Source organism: Crotalus tigris, unplaced genomic scaffold (assembly GCF_016545835.1).
Source record: "Crotalus tigris isolate CLP2741 ecotype Arizona unplaced genomic scaffold, ASM1654583v1 scf7180000018825.4774228, whole genome shotgun sequence".
Lineage (NCBI taxonomy): Eukaryota > Metazoa > Chordata > Lepidosauria > Squamata > Viperidae > Crotalus > Crotalus tigris.
This window is the reverse complement of record NW_024097215.1, coordinates 3,975,149-3,995,264: the sequence shown is the minus strand read 5'-3', so window position 1 is coordinate 3,995,264 and position 20,116 is coordinate 3,975,149. Positions and strand designations below refer to the sequence as shown.

At 41.4% G+C, this 20,116-nt stretch overlaps 1 protein-coding gene across 1 annotated transcript; it reads right to left on the bottom strand.

Annotated features, from left to right (window-relative positions):
- Positions 1-1,815: 1,815 nt before the first annotated feature.
- VSIG10L2 (V-set and immunoglobulin domain containing 10 like 2) lies at positions 1,816-17,755 on the bottom strand. Its single transcript, XM_039356495.1, has 12 exons — positions 17,677-17,755; positions 15,543-15,890; positions 13,474-13,749; positions 12,892-13,167; positions 10,535-10,834; positions 9,889-10,149; positions 9,013-9,303; positions 8,135-8,440; positions 4,760-4,882; positions 3,970-3,994; positions 2,848-2,993; positions 1,816-1,943 (listed from the first exon to the last, which is right to left on the bottom strand). The coding sequence occupies exons 1-12, from the start codon at positions 17,753-17,755 to the stop codon at positions 1,816-1,818; spliced, it is 2,559 nt and encodes an 852-aa protein (XP_039212429.1).
- Positions 17,756-20,116: the final 2,361 nt, after the last annotated feature.

The following is a 20,116-nucleotide window of genomic DNA, read 5'->3' as shown; positions in this document are numbered from 1 at the left end:
AGCCCTTTCTCATCCAGTAGAGAATACGTTGGAAAAATAGCTAGTCCTACGTTATTGGTTGTTGATTGAGGGATAGTATATTGCTGAACAACTAATAACTAGAAATCTTAGAAAAAAGACTTAGAAATGAAGGATACTGGAACTTTAGCTCAGGCCCTAAAAGGCACAGATCCCATACCTTCCCTGCCTCAGTTGCTTCAATCAGGTTGTGGGCATCACCAGTAGTGTGCTTTGCAAATATTGCAGTGGGAAGTTAGGGATGTCTATGTTGTTGGGACATTTTTGTGACAATGTTGGACACAAACCTTTTTTGGGAAGAATGTATAAATTGCCTTTGTAAGCTTGGCTTAAGGACGCACCCACAAATCAATAAAAACGAAAAGAGGACCTAGGCATGAACTTAAATGACCACAGCAGATGGTATTAAAAGCCACCTCAATCTGAATTTTTGTCATTCCTGTCATGCTGAAGCTGATGTCATTCCAGATAATTGAGGGGAGAAAAAGAGAAGACTGACCCAGCCTTTCTATTGAAGAAGGAAGAAAGGAGCCATATACAAGTTATACAATGGTCTTTTTTTCTTTCGTGTGGAAGCCAGGAAAAGCTTGGAAATATTCTTGGAATAAAATCTGAGAAATTGCAGCTCAGATCTACATAACATTAATTTGTTTCCTAAGACTACTCTCTCCAAACTAAGTGTTGGTAATTCCTACAGATTAAATGAAATGAGTCACACTGCTTCTTGAATGTAATTTATATAAACAGCAAGGAAAAAAAAAGATGCTGTATAGACTGAATGAATTTTGTCCCAAAGAATTCTCAGTTTCATTTCCAGTTTTGTTTCTTTTTCTGGTCCAAAAAGAAGAAAAAGGATAATATTGAGAAACTTTACCTAGAACCAACATGCATGTGGTTTCCAACCTCATTATTATCTGAAACTCAATACCCTTTTCCAAAACCAGAGTGTGGTATCTCAATTTTCTATTTTTACACAATAATTATGTTGTCGTATTTATGGTGGCTGTAAATCAGCAGTGACCAATTGGACTTGGTGGTTTCTCCTTCAATTAGACACAAACTAATTCACCATAATTAGATAATGAAATTTTATACCAAGCTGTAAATTATGGGATATGGTGTAATGTGATGAGCTTTCTTTCTGGAGTATTTAAACATCTAATTAATTCAATTTATCTGTTGTATCTTAAGATGGTGAGGGTAAAAGAAGGCAAAGCTTCAAAACAGCACGGGCTCATCTTACTTCCATGCAATTCAAACGGTTGAGTTTTCCATCCTGAAGAAAGCAAGATGTCTCTGATACCAGTGCATGAAACAGTTTAACAGGATCACTCAAAATTTACAAGGTTCTTAACAAAAAGTTCGGCATTTGTTGATCCACGAGTTCTGTTCCAGTGGCCCAACTGTGATCTCCACAACATCTGCAACCCCAGGCAAATATATTGCCTCAAAATTATCTAGCTTATTATGCCTGATCCCATATTGTAACTTCCCTGGCAGTTTGTCAGTTTACAGAAAAACACCCCCTCCTATTTTTGCAAAATAGCTCTTACTCAAAGATGCACTTTGGTTCTGTGGGGGGGGGGGGGACAATGAAATTTCTTTGGATAGGGTCTTCTATTTTTCCCAAGTCCTTGTCTGGAAAGGTCTCGCGTAACATAAAAACTGGAATGACACCTACAAGTTCTCCTGGGCACCAGAATTATTCCCTGTACTTCTTTCTTTCTTTTGCTGATCGAGGAGATCTTTAATCAACCTATCCTACCTTGATTGCTAAGGATTCAGATGTCCTGGTAGTCATGGGGTGGCTGTCACTGTGATTGTAACATTAACTGGATCCTCAGGAGGCGGACTGGGGGCTGGCACACCTTCCTGGGCCCTTGATGGATCCTCTGAGGTCACCACAGCTTCCTCTTGAATTGCTTCTGCAGAAAACAAATCATATATATATATAGCAAGTGCCGATGAGCTGATGGAAGAGGAGCATTCTCTAAGTAGAAATTCTGAAACCCAGCTGTTTCCATTCTTTGTTTCAATGGTTTCCAGATTCATGTTCAACATCAACAGATGATCAGGGCCCACCAATAACAACTGAGAAGAAGGAGTTTTGTTTGCTAATCAATGTGTTCCAAGGGGCATGGTCTTCTAGAACAAAAGGCCATAACAGAGGGATGGATGACCAAACAAAACGGGAGTCTTATACCTTTGCCAATGTACAAACTAAAAATCTGAAAGCAATCAAGACCCTTATGAAACTCTGCCGTGTATCAAATATCTCTTTGATTACAGGAACAAGGAAGCTATTTTTATGCCTTTTGAGGAGCTGGCTATTTCTCTCTTCCCAAAATAAAATAAGCCAGCTATTTTTCAGTTTAAACAACAGCTTGCAAATTTGAACACTCTTTCAATAATCAAGTTTTAAATAGCCTCTCCCCCCCACTCCCCGTTTTTTAAATTAAATATATGGATTTGCTACTTTACCTGGGAAATGTGTGGCTGAGCATGGAACTGAGTATCAACAAAAAGGTTTTGGGGCCAATGGCATATCTACACACTATGCCTCAAGAGGAAATATATCTGCAAGCACACACCTGCGTGATGTAAGCTCCTAGGAAAGCAGGAGTTGGGTGTTACCCCCAAAGACACATTTACTTGCAGAATTTTGATTTCCTTCTCTAATACCCAAAGGTGCAGCAATTAGGAAGACCCTTTGGCAAAACTTTCCACCTTCAAGGGTTCTTTTCCAGTGTTGCCAAGGTCTGCTCTTGAACTGATTCATTCAAATAAGGTAATGTGCTGAGACTTCTCTGAGATTAATCAGGGGTTTACCTGCTGGTGTTTCTCCAGTTGTTGTGGAAGTCTCTCCCACCTGCTCGCTCGCTTCTTCAACTTGCTCATTGGCTGCATCACTAATCCCTGTTGGCATCTCAGCATCCTCTGGAGTCCTGATTTGTTCACGAGTTTCAGCTCCAGCCCTAAGGAGGAGAGATGCACTGACCTATAGTCGGCGCTTTGCAGTGGTGGGATTCTGTTGGTTCACACCACTTTGGTAGAACCGGTAGCTAATTTTTTGTTGCCCGGGCCCAGAATGGACTTCCAGAAGCGGTTGTTCCCATATTTGAATCCCAACACTGGCCTTATGAGGTAGATCAGACTGGGAACATGAGCAGATGAGCTAATTTTACTTTATTGTAAGGCAGCATTAATAGAATCTTGCAATTGTGAAAGTAGAAAACTTCCGCCATCACTTTTTCCTGCCTGGTAAGTTAGGGTGGATCCTTTCTAAGCCTCTTACTCAGTTGTGGACTCCTCCCTCTTTTACCTCATCATTTACCTTTCCATTACATTCCATTGCTAGTCCCTACTACCTGTTGCCATAGCTTCTCCCCCCTGGCAGTGAGCCAGAGTGGTCAATAAACCTATCTGCAATGAATGTGATTTAATTATTGTGGGCTGGTCTTGAATGTATCATGCTTTCTTATCTTTTTCGTTCTATCTGAATATACTGGTTTTAATCCTACATGAGCCACCCAGAGTTATAATTTGTGAATTGGGCAGCAATATCAATGGATTAAACAAATAAACAAAGGGTAAAGCATGCCTGTGTGTATACATGTCTATCTAAATCTCTCTTTAAATATCGATGCCAGATTAATATCCACGGTGATGTAAAGTTCTGGAAAATACAAACTACACACTTTGAGAAAGCTCAGAAGATTCTACTTGATATAGATGGCTAGAAATATTAACCAGCTTTTCCCAAACAGGTCTTCTTTAGATGTGTTGAACTGCAGTTCCTGGATTGTCTACAGATCACTGGCATTATAACCCAAGATAGCTATAGGACTGTAGACTGATGAGAGGGTATAAGAGCAAGAATTCAAAGTGAGAAAGTGGGGGGGGGGGGGAAAATAAGAGACAGAAAGGAAAAAAATATGAGGTGTCACTTACATTCTGAAGAGCAGGTCATGTAACCCTATGTGATAGGAGAAAGAAATCCCATTTTAGAAACTAATCTGCAGAACAGCTAAACTATTCAAGGGTACATTAACAAGGACTTTAGAGAGACTCTAGCCCTGGCAATGCCATGTCCTATCTTGTAGGGAGAATTTGCAATTATGTTCCACAAGCACCAGCTCAGAACATCGTATTTCCATCCTGCTAGGACTGTTAGGGGTAAATACAATTTCTGCTTAATGATGGCTCTCTGCTGAGGTATAACTATTGAACAATATACTTTCCGTTATTTTAGTGATACCTTCAGTATTCATGAAAGAGCCAGGGTGGCACAGTGGTTAGAATGCAGTAGTGCGGCTAACTCTGCCCACTGCCAGGAGTTTGATCCTGACCGGCTCAAGGTTGACTCAGCCTTCCATCCTTCTGAGGTCAGTAAAATGAGGACCCAGATTGTTGGGGGACAAAATGCTAACTCTGTAAACTGCTTAGAGAGGTCTGTAAAGCACCATGAAGTGGTATATAAGTCTAAGTGCTATTGCTGCTTTATCATATGGTCTTTAATGCACAAAACCTGCTAATGGGAAGAGAAACAAACCATAGCCATCTCAGAATCTTTGGCTTGCTGGCAGAACTAAAGTAAGGAGACAACCACTGAAATGACTTCCCAGAAAGATGAGTGGGTGACTCGACAATTTCTGACTTTTTGTCCTTGAAAAAAACTTGAAGAATTTTCAGAAGTCCCATAACCGAGCTGCCAATTGCCCCCACAGCAACTACCACTCACTTGGATTATTCTCCCGGTTCCGAATGATGTATTGAAAAACTAGGAGAGAGATGACTGTGGCCACAATCATTCCTGCCATAGCAGCACCGATCACTACAGGATATGCATTGAAAGGAGGGTCAGCTGCAAGAGAGAAGAAGCAGTAGATGAAGGCAGTGGAGCTCTACCAGGACCAGCTCTTCAAGGCTTTGGAGAATGATGTGCCAGATGTGCTTTCTGTTATTTTAGCCCCTCCTTCTCTTGCCCAATGATTTCCAGATGGATTGAAGTTCAGCTCATCAAATTCACCATCTGGCTAGAGGTTTATAGGAGCAGAGGCACATCTGCTTCATTCTTTAAGAAGAAGGTTCTGGAAGCAATAGTTTGAGCTCCATGGGCTTATTGTTTATAAAATGGGTGCCAAGGTGGATTAGTTGGAGGATATTTATTTATCAGAAAGCAAATGATGATCCACCATTAGGTCAATAATGTCTTCTAATACAGTACTTCAGCATCTTTGATTTTCAGATAGACACATTTCTGAACAAAGCTCCAGGGGTTGCCAACTACTACCACTCTTTTGTTCTAAGAAACCTGTAGGAATCATGTCAACCTCAGAGGCTGCCCTGGAAATGAATGTCCACTTTTCAGCATGCCAGCAGCACAGTTTGCCCTTAATTTTTCAAGAATTAAATGATATAGTTCAGTTAGAATAAGGTTCTTTGTAAGCACCAAGAAACTCTCCATGGGATTATTCTTTCTGCAATAGCTTCCTGGTATGCTTGTCAAATTTTAGCGTGTTTTTATGTTACTTCCTTCCCTTCACCTTCAAGCAAAAAGAAATATTATCTCTCCTGGAAATATCTGTGGTAAATGATTGTATAGGACAATCATTACTTTGGGCTTGCTGTTTCCTTGAGATATGGTTTGACCTTGTGCATGAAATAGCCCTACTGTTGGTCTGCTTTAGAAACCATCTTCACTAGATGTGAAGGTGGTCATTGTCTGAATTGAGGAGCCCTGTTGGCAAACCATCATCAAAGCACCTGATCAAGAGGACATCTTCCTCCCTTCCCTCACGCGCCATTCCTGGGCAAAGAGATTAAAGCTTTTAAGAGAGGAACTGGTTTGGGCAAAGTCAAAGGGAATGAGGTTAAGCAAGGGCCTCTGTCCTGATTAAATTGTTCCCCTCTTTTGCCTGTAGCTAATTTTAAAGAGGGCTGTTTTCTTAAACTATCAGGAGATCCAATTACGGAACTCTCGTGTCAGCAAGTTGTTCTTGCCCTCGGCAACTCTGCATCTTGGGACGATTCTTTCTCTGCCAAAGGAAACCTCAGTGAGGCTTTACACAAACTCCTTTCTGGCCTTTTGGTTCTCCGAGCGGATCTTCCACTCCGCATCTGTTTCCAATCGCCTCCGTTTTTTCAAGAGAAGACGACTTTGCTTGTTGCTCTTGAGCACTTCATTTTGCTTTGCACCTTCCAAAGGCTCTCCCCAAACCTCGCCCAGGCTTGCTTGTTACAACAGCTGCTGCCCTTCTGAGGAGAAAGGATGAGGCAGCCATCTTTGTTCGCACACCGCAGCGTTCGCTCAAAATCACCAAGAAGGCCAAGGTCAGAAAAACAGGCAATTTTGCTCTCGTGCCGTCTGATCAAATCCTGCTTTTGCAGGACAAAACTCGGCCACAGAAGGAAATAGCACATCAAGAACAGGCAATGTTGCTGAATTTCTTCGGTTCTTCTCCAACTAGGTCATAATGACATGAGGGCCACCTGCTAATTGTCTACATACAGTGTTCAAGGTGACTTGGAGGTTCCACGCAATTGTAAATTGTATTGTACTTTTTTTTCCTCTAGGCCAGAGGTAGGCAACCTTGGCTCTTTTATGACTCGTGGACTTCAACTCCCAGAATTGCCTACCCCTGCTCTAGGCAATGGGTACTCTTCATAAATCAGCATTCCCATGTGCTTATTAATTCAGAGGAAGGCAAGAAGATGCAAACTTGAATACCCATCTGATCAAGAGGCCAGGTCTTTTCTGCTGCATAAGGACCTTTCATTTCTTTATATTTGGCCAGTCTTATAGCAAGAGCACAAATCTGTCAACGTGGGAAGAGATTTTTCACCACAATCAGGAGAACAAGCCCGGACATTATTTTGTAAGGAGCCCTTTAGCACATTCCAAGAAGGTGAAGTACATTTCCCCCCCCCCCAAAAGAAGACTAATTCAAAGCAAGAAAGATGAACTTCGTCATGTAATTAAGAAGTGATGTCATATAGAGATGAAAATCCTGTCAAAGACCATCTCTCCACACACCCCACCCCAATCGCCACCTTGAGAGTGGTGTGCAGCCACCCACATGACCAAGATCTGCAACTCTCATGCAACAGAGCAAGACACACGGAGGAGAAACTCAGGTGCACCAAATGCAGAGATAGAATAGCACACTGGAAGGCAAAGAGAGATTCAAAACAGATGCTCTGGAAGAAGCAATGGTAGAAATGGTTCTTTCTGGCCATTCTACCCCCGCCACTACCACCATCACCATCTCAGAGTAGCACTTGTTATAGTTATTTTAAATTGAAGAGCCCTCAGAACTGAATATGGAATGTTGCCTTTGATCAGGTCAGCCATATTTTCGTAGTTAGCTCAGAACTGTCTTTTCGGGAAGGAGGTTTCCAGGAACTGAGGCAGCACAGGCTTTGAGAAGGAGAAGGGACAAATCTAATTATTTTGCTTATTTATTCCCCACCTTTGTTATTTTTACAAATAATTCAAGGAGACAAACAACACAACACTCCTTCCGCCTGCTATTTTCCCCACAATAACAACTCTATGAAGTGAATTGGGCTCAGGGAGAGTGACCAGCCCAAAATCACCCAGCTGGCTTTCATGGCTAAAGCGGGACTAGAACTCACAATCTTCTGGTGATTGGCCCAAAGTTACCAACTAGCTTTCATGGCTACATTGGGATTAAAACTCACAGTCTCCTGGTGATTGGTCCAAAGTCACCTAGCTGGCTTTCATACCTAAGGTGGGACTACAATTTATTATAACTAGTCCTAGTCATGCACCTTGTCATAATTTATCATAAGTAGGCCTAATTATCCAGCTCATTATTATAATGTATTATAATTAACTATAATTACATTATACTACTTCACAAAGTCTCATAGAAAGAGAGGTGGACGTATAGATTGCACATATACATAACCTGCTGTTCTTTCTGGCATCCCCAATGAAGTCCACTATCTCCTGCATGCAGAAAGGAGCAGGCTTGACCCTCTCATCTAAATGCTCAACTGCCACCTCTTCCTTTTGAAGAACACCTTCCAAAACAGCTGGTTTTCCATACACCTGTGAATGTGATCAATAGAGCTAGCTACTTGAATGCACCTGGGGTCTTCACTTCAGAGGGATACCCAGTGGTACGATGGTTAACAGCAAGGATCCGAAAAGCATACACCACTGCGGGATCCAGACCACCCAGCTTTCGGCCACGGACATCGGGGTCAATGTTATTGGCCACTGTTTCCCAGCTGCTGGTCATCTGCTTTGGGCCGGTCTTTTTTGCTTCTCTCCTCTGGACTACAAAGCCAGTCAGGTTTCCTGAGCCTCGAGTTTCCCATTCCAGTTCCACCTCTGTACGGGGGCGAGTGTACATCAGTCTGCTGATTGTCACATTGGGTGGGTTGGGGTATTCTGCGAAGGAAAGAAAAGGTGTACGGTTGTTGTTTGTTTATGAATCAGCATTCTAGAATCCCTCCCTCTTCCATGGGGCATCTTTAGTTTGGGAAGCAAAGGCATAAGAGAAAAACGATGGACAGGACCCCCCTTTGTCCCATGGCAATAAAATGCAAACAATCATTGAAAGAAATTAGGAAAAAAAATCAAAATCATAAGAAGTTATAGAAGCAGGATCCTCCTCTGCAGGGAAAGAAAACTTGGAGAAATTGGAAGACACATGTGGACATGGTATTCCCACTCCATGGATTTATGCTTCCCAGGTTTGGGCGATGTAAAGGAGTTTTGTGGTACACCTCAAGAATCAATGGATGATCATTAATCAAGGAGAGAAGCAACCTAGAATAAGGAGAAATTTCCTGAGAGAACAATCAGTGGAACAATCTGCCTCCAGAAGTTATGGATGCTCCAACACTGGAGGTTTTTAAGAAGAGATCTGTCTGAAAGGGTATGGTATGAAATGAGCAGGGGGTTGATCTAGAAGACCTCCAAGGTCCCTTCCAACTCTGTTATTCTGTTATTCAACTTACTTTTTACCTGGAGGCTGATTGTGGCAGAGTCATTGCCCACAGCATTAATAGCAGCACATCGGTAAATGCCGCTATCCCGTATCCATTCTATGTCCTGGAGGGTCAAATTAAACCAAGTATTCTCCTGCTGAAGATGGTATTTCCTAGTGTTTGCTGTAATAGGCTGGTTCTTATTGTTGTACCACAAGACTTCAGAGCCCAAATAAGCACCTTGGAGGAAGCAGGCCAACTGGACCTCACTGCCTTCAAACAATGACACCTTGGACCGTTCCACCATAAGCTTGGGGGGTTCTGTGCATAAAACAAAGCAAAGTAGAAGAAACTAAGTCTCAAAACCATCAGCTTAAAGAAGAGCAGTAACCATGCTGTGATCTTTCTCTCCACCCCACAACGACTCTGGACCTTCAACATCTAGATGGATGCTTTGCCTGAAGCACATCTACCTTCCCAATGGGAACAACCTCATACATTAACATTCTAGTAAGTGACCAGCAAAGTCCACAGTGGCAGCCATATTGCCAAAGTAGTTCTGCATGTTCTCGAAATATCTGGCCAGCCCTCCAAAAATTACTTGCTCTGAATTTTTCCTGCTTTGCAACAATCCTCCAAATTCTCAGGAAGAGGCTTCTTCACCATTGGCTCCGTGATCTTTTCAAATTGGAGGATATCTAGGACTGAGCCCAAGATCAAAGGGAAGGCCAAGTATAGCACTAGAGGACAATTTGATTACATGATTCAGTTGTGACTGAATAAAGAGACAGGGAGGAAGGGATCACCTTGGGACAGGTAATGGAACAGTGTCCTTCACACTGCAATGAGCCAGGCAGTCCTCCCTTGACTTTGTTATTCTTTCTTGACCCATATTTATCTGCTTACCCAGCCGGACATGGCACTCAGCAGTTCTTGCCCACAGAGGGTGAGCTGCCATGCAGGTGAACGCCTTGCCTCCAAGGGTGGTGTTGGGCTTCATGATAAAAACATTGTGTGATGGTTTCATGCCTCCCAGCACATGATGCCTCCAGTCTCTCCACCAGAGTGTCACCTGAGGATTTCCCCCTGGCCAGTCACAGGTCAACATGAGGAATTCATTCAGTTTGGTCGCTATGACACTGCAGGTCAGGCTCCGTTTTGGAACCCCTGAAATGAATTGGTAAGATTTCAGAGGCAGCTTGCCTTGGCGTACTTCCTCGGATTCCTAACAATTGTGATTATTAGTAAGATAACTTTTCATAAATAAGACTAATTAATGAGCCAGAGACATTATCATAAAGAGGAGTCCAACAAATTATTATAATCTATGATAGGAAGGAAGGAAGGAAGGAACTGTGCCTGAATATTGAAGGAGGTTGTAACCACCCTGACTGCATAGAGTTTTTTGTCCCTGTAATTGCATTTCATTAAAAGAAAAGAAGGGGAAGTTTAATTAGTCATAGATTGTTGCTGTAGCATAATTAGCATTTCAGCGTCAACATTTGGGAATCTCAACATCTGTCTCTGAGAATAGCAGGAGGTTGGTACTCACAGACAGTGGTCCTGCAAATGGCATCCTTTCGCAGGGCTGGATGGGAAGCCAGGCAGATATAAGAAGTCCCATTGGGAACATCTGCACCCTGATGGATTTGAATAGCTCTGGAGAAGCTTCCCATGTCGGTTTCTTCTGCCCTCGATTTTGCCCACCGCAAGCGCACTGAAGGGAATCCCCCTGGCCATAAACAATGCAGAGCAAGGTCTTGGAAATTGGAGGCAGGTAGCGACATGCAGTTGAGCTGTCCCTTGGGCAGATCTGTGCACAGGGTAAACATCATATCAACAGCAACGAGGACTTACTGGGGCCAAAAACATCCATGGAGGAAATAAATGAATAAGGTGGTGGTGGCAAAGAGCAGGGTCCCATCCCTGCTGCTTTGGGATTAGACACAAAAGCTTCTTTGACCCACAATCTTTGACCCATCCATCTTCTCCATGCCCACCCAAATCATTGCTCTCACAAGCCAAACTCTATCCAAAGTTGACCAGCAGTTTGTGCATTGTCCTCCTCAGAATCTCATGACTTCTTGGCCAGGACAAGGAGATATAACAGATATTTGCTTACTCTTTGCATTGGCATAGTGGGGAGAGCTTTGATGGCAGAAGTGGCATCAAGAAGCTGAAGGAGACAGAGAACCCTTGCTGTGAAAAAAAGTTGGCCACTGCCTGCTTGCAGATATTCCTTGGTGGGAAAAGAAGCTGGGGGAAAGGGTCTACTGCCCTCTCTCTTTACACTTTCCATTGGTAATTGCACTAAACCATGGAGCTGAGAGTTATATGGGCAAACTCATAATTTATGGCTTCCTCTTTTGACACCCTCATATTTTTTTTAAGCATTGAATTCCTTTGGTTTTCCATCTCTGTAAATCCTCTCAGCCATCTTAACTTGTTTCTTGCCCAAGAACACAGTCATCAGTACAATAGTTTACATGAATGCATTATAAAGTCCTGGGTGTTGGGTCAATATCTTTGAAGTGGTCTTCAATGAAATAATGTCCTATGTCAGCAGTGGTGAACCTATGGCATGTGTGCCAGAGACGGCACATGGAGCCCTCTCTGTGGGCACGCGCCATCGCCCCAGCACATGTGGTCTCTAAAAGTTTGCCATCACTGGCCTAAGGCCAGCCAGCCTGGAGCCGCCATTGGGGAGCCCACCATCCCACCTGCCAGAGACCCCCCTGGATCTCCCCCAACCCTGCCCGGCTCTCACAGGTGTCCCTCCCCATAAGCAACATCAAGGTGGCCACGCCCACCCCAGCCATGGCCACCCAGTCTGCCATGACTACTGCAGCCGCACCCATCCAGTGGCATGCCCACCCAATCTGCCACGCCCACTGTAACTGCACCCACCAAGTGGGCCACACCCACCCAGCACCCAGTGATACATAAGTGGGTTTTGGGTTGCAGTTTGGGCACTCAGCCTCTAAAAGGTTCGCCATCACTGTCCTATGTAAATTCTAGCTCTGATCTCAAATAAGTTTGTGTCCTCTATATGATGATGGTTTCATTTGTGAATTTATTTAGTTTGTAAAGAAACATCAGGAAAATGAGTGTCTCTCACACACCCCACAGCTCAAATTCTTTATGGTACCATCCAGATAAAACAGCATCACGTGATAGTGGTGATGGTATAGAAATTGGGAGGCTGTACATAATTTCAGGGAATCTAAGGATCTCACAGGTTGCTCTTTGAGATGTTGCTTGTTTTGAAATATCCTAGCTTAATTTGGTCAATGTTGCTATCAAACATCTATTTCAATAGTCCACAGGCAACAAACATCGCAACAAAGAACCTGCTTTGGTCCACCTGAAGAACATCTGGCTGCTCTCTGCTGCAAGACACAAAAGCAACATTGACCAATGACTATTTTCCCATTATATTAATTCTTTTAGCAAATTGGCCTCCTTCTCCATGGCTAATCCATACAGTAATCCATGGATTTTTTTTTCACTTTTGTTTCTCTTTTGCAAAAAAGACAATTTGAAGAATTTGACCAGAAAGAACAGAGACTACTGACAAAAGACATAAAAGACCTGGCCACATGAAAAATAATAATCAGGGTACAGAAAAAGAACTGTCTATCATTCTGTCAGAAGGGATGCTAAAATGTGACTACAGAAATTGGCAACCATGGTAGAAGAGGCAATCACCACCTTCTTTTGGATTTGATATTTTACACCAAAATTATGTTGACATTTTTCTTTTGGCATCTTTTCAGCTCTGCCAGGATGGTAAAGTTTGGAATAGTGAATTTGAAAAAAAAACAAAAACAAATCTAGAAGACCGAGGGATAGGAAGCAACAGAACATGCTAAAACCTCATGCCTGGGAAGATAGGAAAAGGTAACTTACAATAGACAGTCAAGATAATAGTTGCCTGGGTCCGAGTATTCAGATGCATATTCTGGGCTAAGCAAGTATAGATGCCTGTTTGAGTCCGTGAGATTCTGGCAATCACATACTTCTGTCCGGAGTAGACTTGAGAGCTGTTGTAGAACCAAATGTAGTGGCTGGGAGGATTGGAAGGAGCTAGACATGTCATGATCACTTCTTCTTGTTCATTGGCTGAGAAGCCATGTTGGTTAATTGCAAATGGCTCTATGTTGATCACTGGCTCATCTGGACCATCTATAGAAGATTAAACTGGTTAATAGAATGCAATCTGAAGAAGGTACTTCTGTTGATGAGATGCTGAGCATCTGAGGATAGACCTCCCCAGTCTGGTGTGCTTCTAATCCCCTAGAGTTCCTATTCAATCAAGTCAATACATCAGGATCAGAAGTGGACCAGAAAAGAAAAAAATCTGACACAATCCTCTTCATTAGGAATTGTCTGTTTTATTTAATGGTCTACACCTGGCAAGATTAAGATCTGATTGGCTGCACAGAGTTTCCCCAAAATAGAAAAAAATGGCCTTATTGACCGGTTGCTTACAGATAACGTCAAGGTACATCCCATTGCTGGTTTGACTGTTGACCTCATTGTGAGCTGTGCAAGTGTACCAACCCATGTATGTCCGGTTTGCTGAGGTCAAGTTTAAGAGAGGTGTCACTGCTTCGGCAAGAACTACCGTGCCATCTCGGTTAGTGTAGCGCTGCCAAGAATAAGCAATAGGAGGTGTCCCTTCTTTCACTGTGCAGATCATCACAACCAGCATGCCTTCCACGGGTGTTGAATTGTTTATCTGCAGAAAGGGCTTGGGAACTGGGACTGGGGAGAAAAGCTTACTTAAGAACCTATTTTACTTAACCTTCCACCCTACAACAAGTGGGAAAAATGATTTCAAAGATTTGGTAGCAAAAAGATTACTTAATTCTGGCTTACATTGCAAATACAGTGGGTTGAAGTCCCGGAGGACTTCAGCTTACACTTATTTTTTTTTTACGGTATTTAGTTTTTAATTTTTATTTTTTTTATTATTTTAGACCAACAAAACAAAACAAAACACAACAAACATTACACACATACACACGTAATATATCCTTTTTTGTTAACAGCAGTTTGTAACAGTACTCTTCTATTCTTTACATTTCCCCCCTCTTTCTTCTTTGAAATATTTGTCCTTATTGCCCCATTGTTTCTTATTTACATTTTCCTTCTTTCATATTCTACTACTTACTAGGAATCCACCATTATTCATTGTGGTAACACTCATATTTTTTATAACACTTGACCGGAATTCCATCTAAGCATGGTGATCATACAAATATTCTCATATTATTTAGTGCATATACTGTTTTTACTCTAATACTATTTCCAACATTAAAATTCACCCCTTTTCATCCAAGTATATTTATTTAATTTTATTTTTCTTTGACATATATAATAATTCCTCCTTTCTTGTTTTATGCTAATATTGTGTATAATGTTTCTAAATTTTACTTTCTCTAGTAATTTTCTATAATCCTATTTTATGTAAACTTCCTAAAGATACATCACATCTACATCCAATTTCCTTAAATTTTTAAACGTCTAAACCCTTTTTCTTGATATATTTAATCCATTAATATTTATAGAAAAGAGCTTAATTACGTCTCCCATTTTTAACTTGATCTATTTTTTTGTTTTTATTTTGTTTTATGCTTCTTGTCTCTATAAGTCTTCCTTTTGCTTCTCTTTCTAACCTTTCTCTTTCTTGTAACTTTTGTATTTCTCGCTCTTGATCAACTTCCTCTAATAGATCTTCATCATAACTTTTAATCTCCGGTCTTCCCTACTTTCTTGTTCTTCTCCTTGTGAAAAGTAACTCTCATAAAAGTCCAGTGCTTTCTCAAGTGTATCTACACTTATATAGAGACCATTACAGGCTTGTTCAGACAAGAGGCAGGAATGATGGGCTTGGGTGTTTTTTTTCCATAATGCAGATTTTTTTTTTTTTTTAAGCATCTGAACATTGCAACAGAGAAGTTCTTTGCCTCCCTTCCTCTGCTGAAAACGCCAAGCTAACTGCCCAAGGAAAAATAACAAGTCAAATTCTCTTGTGATCAAAGGCAAAGATGAAGTATTGCTGAAGGTGAATGACATACCTGGGAGAGAGAATCCTCCATCAGCCAAAAAGCTTTAATAATTTGAGTTTGACTAGCCTGATTCGGGGCACAAACAGCTGGCCAGGGAGCATCAACATTGAAAGGCTATTTGCAACATTGTGCAAGGAGAAAGGTTTTATTCCTTTTTAGGGATGTCAGAAGGTACATTTCTCTCTCTCTCTCTCTCTCTCTCTCTCTCTCTCTCTCTCTCTCTCTCTCTCTCTCTCTCTCCTTTCTTTTTTTTTTCTTTCCACCTGTCTCATCTAGAGGCAATATTTCTTTTAGCAAGGAAAGGGTTAGGTAGAATATAGGGTCTTTATTTAGAAGCAGGAATAGTTCCTTTGGGTCCGACAGGATTATGAGGAGACTAAGGAATTGAACCTGATCCCTCTTGGTGTCTGCAAGATCAGTCCTGGAAATCAACTCTCAGCTCATTTCAGCCACAAACACTCTATTTCCTCAGAAGCCGTGACTTACCCAAAACGAGAAGCTCAAGGTAGAAATAAGCCACTTTGATCTCTCCATCTACTTCGTACATTGCTTGGCACATGAAATGTCCTTCAGCAGCTTGTTGCAGTTTCTTAATCTCTAAAGTGCAGTTCTTCAAACTGACTTCCCCCAGAATGGCAGAGGCCTTCTCCACCCTGGACTCAAGGCCATTGCTGATGGCCACGGCTCTGGGAATGAGGGAACCCGGTTTGGTGAAACTCCAGAAAACAACCATCGGCTGCACAATGTCACCACATGCCAGCCTCACTGAGCGGTTATACACCCCTTTGACCATTTGCTCATCATATTCTGCATCTTCCAAAGGGTAAAGCTGACCTGGGGGAAGAATGAATGAATGAATGAATGAATGAATGAATGAATGAATGACCAATCAATGCCAAGCTTTCAGGCCTCTCCAATGACTCATAAGCAGGTTTTCTTTTATGAATAAAAATCAGTTGGTTCTCCTCTCATTCAGTTTAGGAAGACAGGAGCTTCATAGAATCCATATACTCCTGAAGACCAATTTCTTGAGGAGGCCAACAGAGCAACAAGATTACTTAAATGATTCATTTCTAAGCCACTTTTAAGAGGGAGAACCATTTCGAGCTTGTGGCTTTGGACAATGGTGGGATTCAGCCAATTTGCACCACTTTGGCAGAACCGGTAGCCAATATTTTGTTGCCCAGGCCCAGAATGGACTTCTGGAAGTGGCATCCACACAGAGAACCGGTTGTTCCCATATTTGAATCCCACCACTGGCTGTGGACCAAAAGACGTTAGCCTTTGATCTGGTCCAGCACGTTGCTCCACCTGTGTTCAGTTCTCAGCCAGCCTTCCTTACTTTAGCACCTCCATCTGATTGCTATGATCGTCTTATACACCTCTAAATGAAGCTTTCATTTTACTTGACTGTTTTGTTCTTACTGTATAGTTATCTTTTATTTTGATACGGTTGGCTTTCATCCACCCATCAGAACTGTAAAGAATGAAGAAGGGTTTGAACATAGTGAACAATGAAGAAGAAATGAATAAATATAGCTATGTGTATGTATGTGACAGAATCGGTGGAAACCTGGAGAAGTTGCTCTTAGAAGTTACATTTCCTCATATTGAGGTTCTAATCATTGTTCTGTTGATCCTAAAGCAACATCTGTTAGGATGGATTATTCATAGGTAACAGCTAACATTTTGGCTGTTTTTAAGCAAAGAAAAAAGAGGCACACACAAATCCTGCACCATTGCCAATATAGCAACAATACATTTGATAGCAAATTTGGGCATTCTGTTTTCACAGGGTTTTTCAGAGATGCAAATGCCAGCATTAAAATTCTCCAGTGTTGTTTTTGTCCCTTCAGAAATTGGCAAAGAAAGAAACAAAGTCTGAAGAAATTAATAGCATCTCAGAAAAAAAAGTCTAAATTGCAGACAATAGGCTGTCTTCAAAAAGAATGCTTCTATTAGGAAAATTCACACTGAAAAACACGAACATCAAAATATAGATATTTATGTATTGATGAATGCAAGCTAGGTCGTTTGTATTTTAAGCAAAATGTTTAATGAAATTTACATTTACAGTGAAATAAATTATGGGAAGAGGCATGGAAAGTGTCCAGGGTATTTTTGGTGAGATGGGCTGCCCTACAAATTTGATAAATAAATAACTATAATACTTACACAATAACTAGAATAGTTACACAACACCACAAATGTAAATACAAATATTTTCTATAACTTTTTTTTAACTTCAAGGAACACACATACACACACACACACACACACACACACTTTTTAGACTTCTGTACTACCAACTGTGTACCCTGGGCTGAATCTCAACTTTTGTGATAGCAACATGTTCTACACCGCATCTAAGATCACAACCAGGCTGTCATATTCACAAACAAGAGAAGAATTCAAAAAATACAAACAGGAGGCAGCCATCAATGTATCTTTACAGCTTTCCTTCAAGTCCATTATCTTAGGACTGAGCCTCTAAATATTGCACCATTGGGACTCCCAAGCAAAAAAAAAAAGAAATATATTTTGCTTGTTTCATAGGTAGATATACATAATATTTTTTGCATTACAGATAGCCTGGCAAAATTGCTAACAGATTACTCACCATAAGCTACTGCTGGGAGGATATAAAGGATTTTCAGCAGGTTGTTAAGGTGTAGCTTCTTTACCAATCCATAATCCATTGCTCGATGTCATTGCACAAGACAAGACCCAGAAGACAGACCCTATGAGTTCCTTCTAGAGCAGCACATCTCCCCAGCTTCCAGGCAAGCCATGGACTTTTTCCACTTCCTCTCTTCTGCAGATTTACTAACCTCTGTGACTAGGGGACAGGTCTCTCTGTCTCTTCTTTCAGTCTCTCAAAGATAAAAAATGCAGCCCTCATTAGGCTCGGATTACTCCGAATCATCCCCGATTAATCTTCAATTATTCATTTATTCTTCTTAATCTCATTTCCTCAATCTATTATGCAGAAGCTCCTGTAGAGAAAGAATGGAAATACAAGTCAACCTCCTTTGGTTTGAGCCTCTTGAAGTTGTGGTTTCATACTAATGAAAGATAAGGACTGAAGGCATTAAAGTCACTGGAGATTTTGAACAAGAGACTGGACAACCACCTGTCTGAGCAGTATAGCTTCTCCTGCTTGAGCAGGGGGCTGGACTAGAAGACCTCCAAGATCCCTTCCAACTCTATTCTATTCTATTCTATTCTATTCTATTCTATTCTATTCTATTCTATTCTTACTCTACTCTACTCTATTATTTCTAGTTTGCAAGCCTGTCATGCAATCATATTTCTTTGGACATTTTTTTTTTAATGGCAGAAGAATAACTTTTTTCTTGGTCATATTTGAAGGCACACTCAGGAGCAAAGTCAGTCTCGCTCTTCCTGGGTTGACAGATACCACTGACTGAAAGCCTTTTAAATTTCCGATATGCCCATATTGAACACCTACAAAATGTGAGAAAGCCCTTAGCCATAAATAAATAAGCAAAGTATAAACAACAGATATATGGAAGAATTCTAATCATTCTTACAATTGCTAAATAACCTATATTCTTTGATGTATATTCTATACTTAGTTTGAAATATTCCTTCTGGCAAATTTCGTAAAAAGCTTTCCTTTACTAACTATTTTAACATCTTTCTAAGTATTGTTTTAGGCTGAGTGATCATTAATTACCAGGACCATATTGGTTCTCCTCTTTGCGCTGAAAACATTATTTTCTGGAAATAGTGGACACCCAGCAAACTTCAGCTAAGGCTGGTATTATAGAGAACATTTATATATAGGGCATGGATATTTATAATTATGAACACCAGGAGTTATATTGGAAATATGAATGGATGGACGGACGGATGGATGGACAGACAGACGGATGGATGGATGGATAGATGAATGGACTGATGGACAAACAGACAGATGGATTGATAGATGGATAGATGGAATGATGAATAGATGGATAGACAGACTGACAGATGGACAGATAGGTGGAGAGGTGAACAAGCAGACAGACAGATGGATGGAGGAGGTATTCTCCTTGATACTTTAGAACAGTGGTTCTCAACCTGTGGGTCGAGACCCCATTTGGGGTCGAACGACCATTTCATGGGGGTCACCAAACAACGCAGTCCGCCATTTTTCCCCCCTTTTTCTTAGCTGTGCTACTCCCTTTTATTCTATTGGCTTTTGAAAGCCAATAGAATAGACTCTCTTGAATAGAGTCTAATTCTATTGGCTTTCAAAAGCCAATAGGAATTGTCCAGGCTGTCTCTGCCCTGCTGCGCCCGCCAAAAGTCCCATTCTGCAAACGGTGCTGCACCAGTTGAGTAGACCTTGACTTACGACCGGTTGAGTAGTCCTCGACTTACCACCGGTTGGGGGTTGCGGCATTAAAAAGGTTGAGAACCACTGCTTTAGAACATGTACAGAATGAAAGTCTCTGACTCTGAGAAACTATGGCTGAGTTGCCTCAACATACGGAGCCTCAAAGTATCCAAGGCCATTTTACTAGGAGAAGATCATTCTATTTTCCCTCAAAATGAACAAGTCTTCCTTTATTTTGACCACGCAGGATTCCACATCTGGATTTTGCAGGTGGAAAGATTTTCCCAAGTGAGACTGATCACTTGTTTGTTTGCCACTCTCTTGGGATTTTCAATCACCCATCCCTGCTGTCTCCAAGAGCTCACTGCTTCATAAACACAATGGCTGCTTCTCAGATACTTTCCTCTTAGGCTTTAGAAAGATCCCTCTATGAAGTGGTGCTCCTGTCTTTCCTAGTGAAAACAAAATGGGATGGAATGAAGTCACTTGGGCCAGAAAAAACAACAACACCTTCCCCCCCCCAAAAGCAAACCAGAACCTAAATTGAGGGGAGAAAAAAAATAGGAGGGCAGAGAAAATCAAATGGAAGTCCTCCTCAATGAATTGTGTTTATTATTATTTACCATGATGGGCAAACAAATTTCAATGTCTCCACAAGTTCTTTCTTTCCAGTATGAAGGCACGTGAGTCCCCAAGAGACAGATACTATTACTAC

Excerpts from the sequence above, each read along its gene's own strand:
- VSIG10L2 (XM_039356495.1), bottom strand. The coding sequence starts at position 17,755 with ATGGATTATGGATTGGTAAAGAAGCTACACCTTAACAACCTGCTGAAA. Across the intron at positions 15,891-17,676 it reads CCTCCCAGCAGTAGCTTATG|GTCAGCTTTACCCTTTGGAA; the intron begins GTGAGTAATCTG and ends TTCTTCCCCCAG. Across the intron at positions 10,835-12,891 it reads TATTATCTTGACTGTCTATT|TCCTCGTTGCTGTTGATATG; the intron begins GTAAGTTACCTT and ends GGCCCCAGTAAG.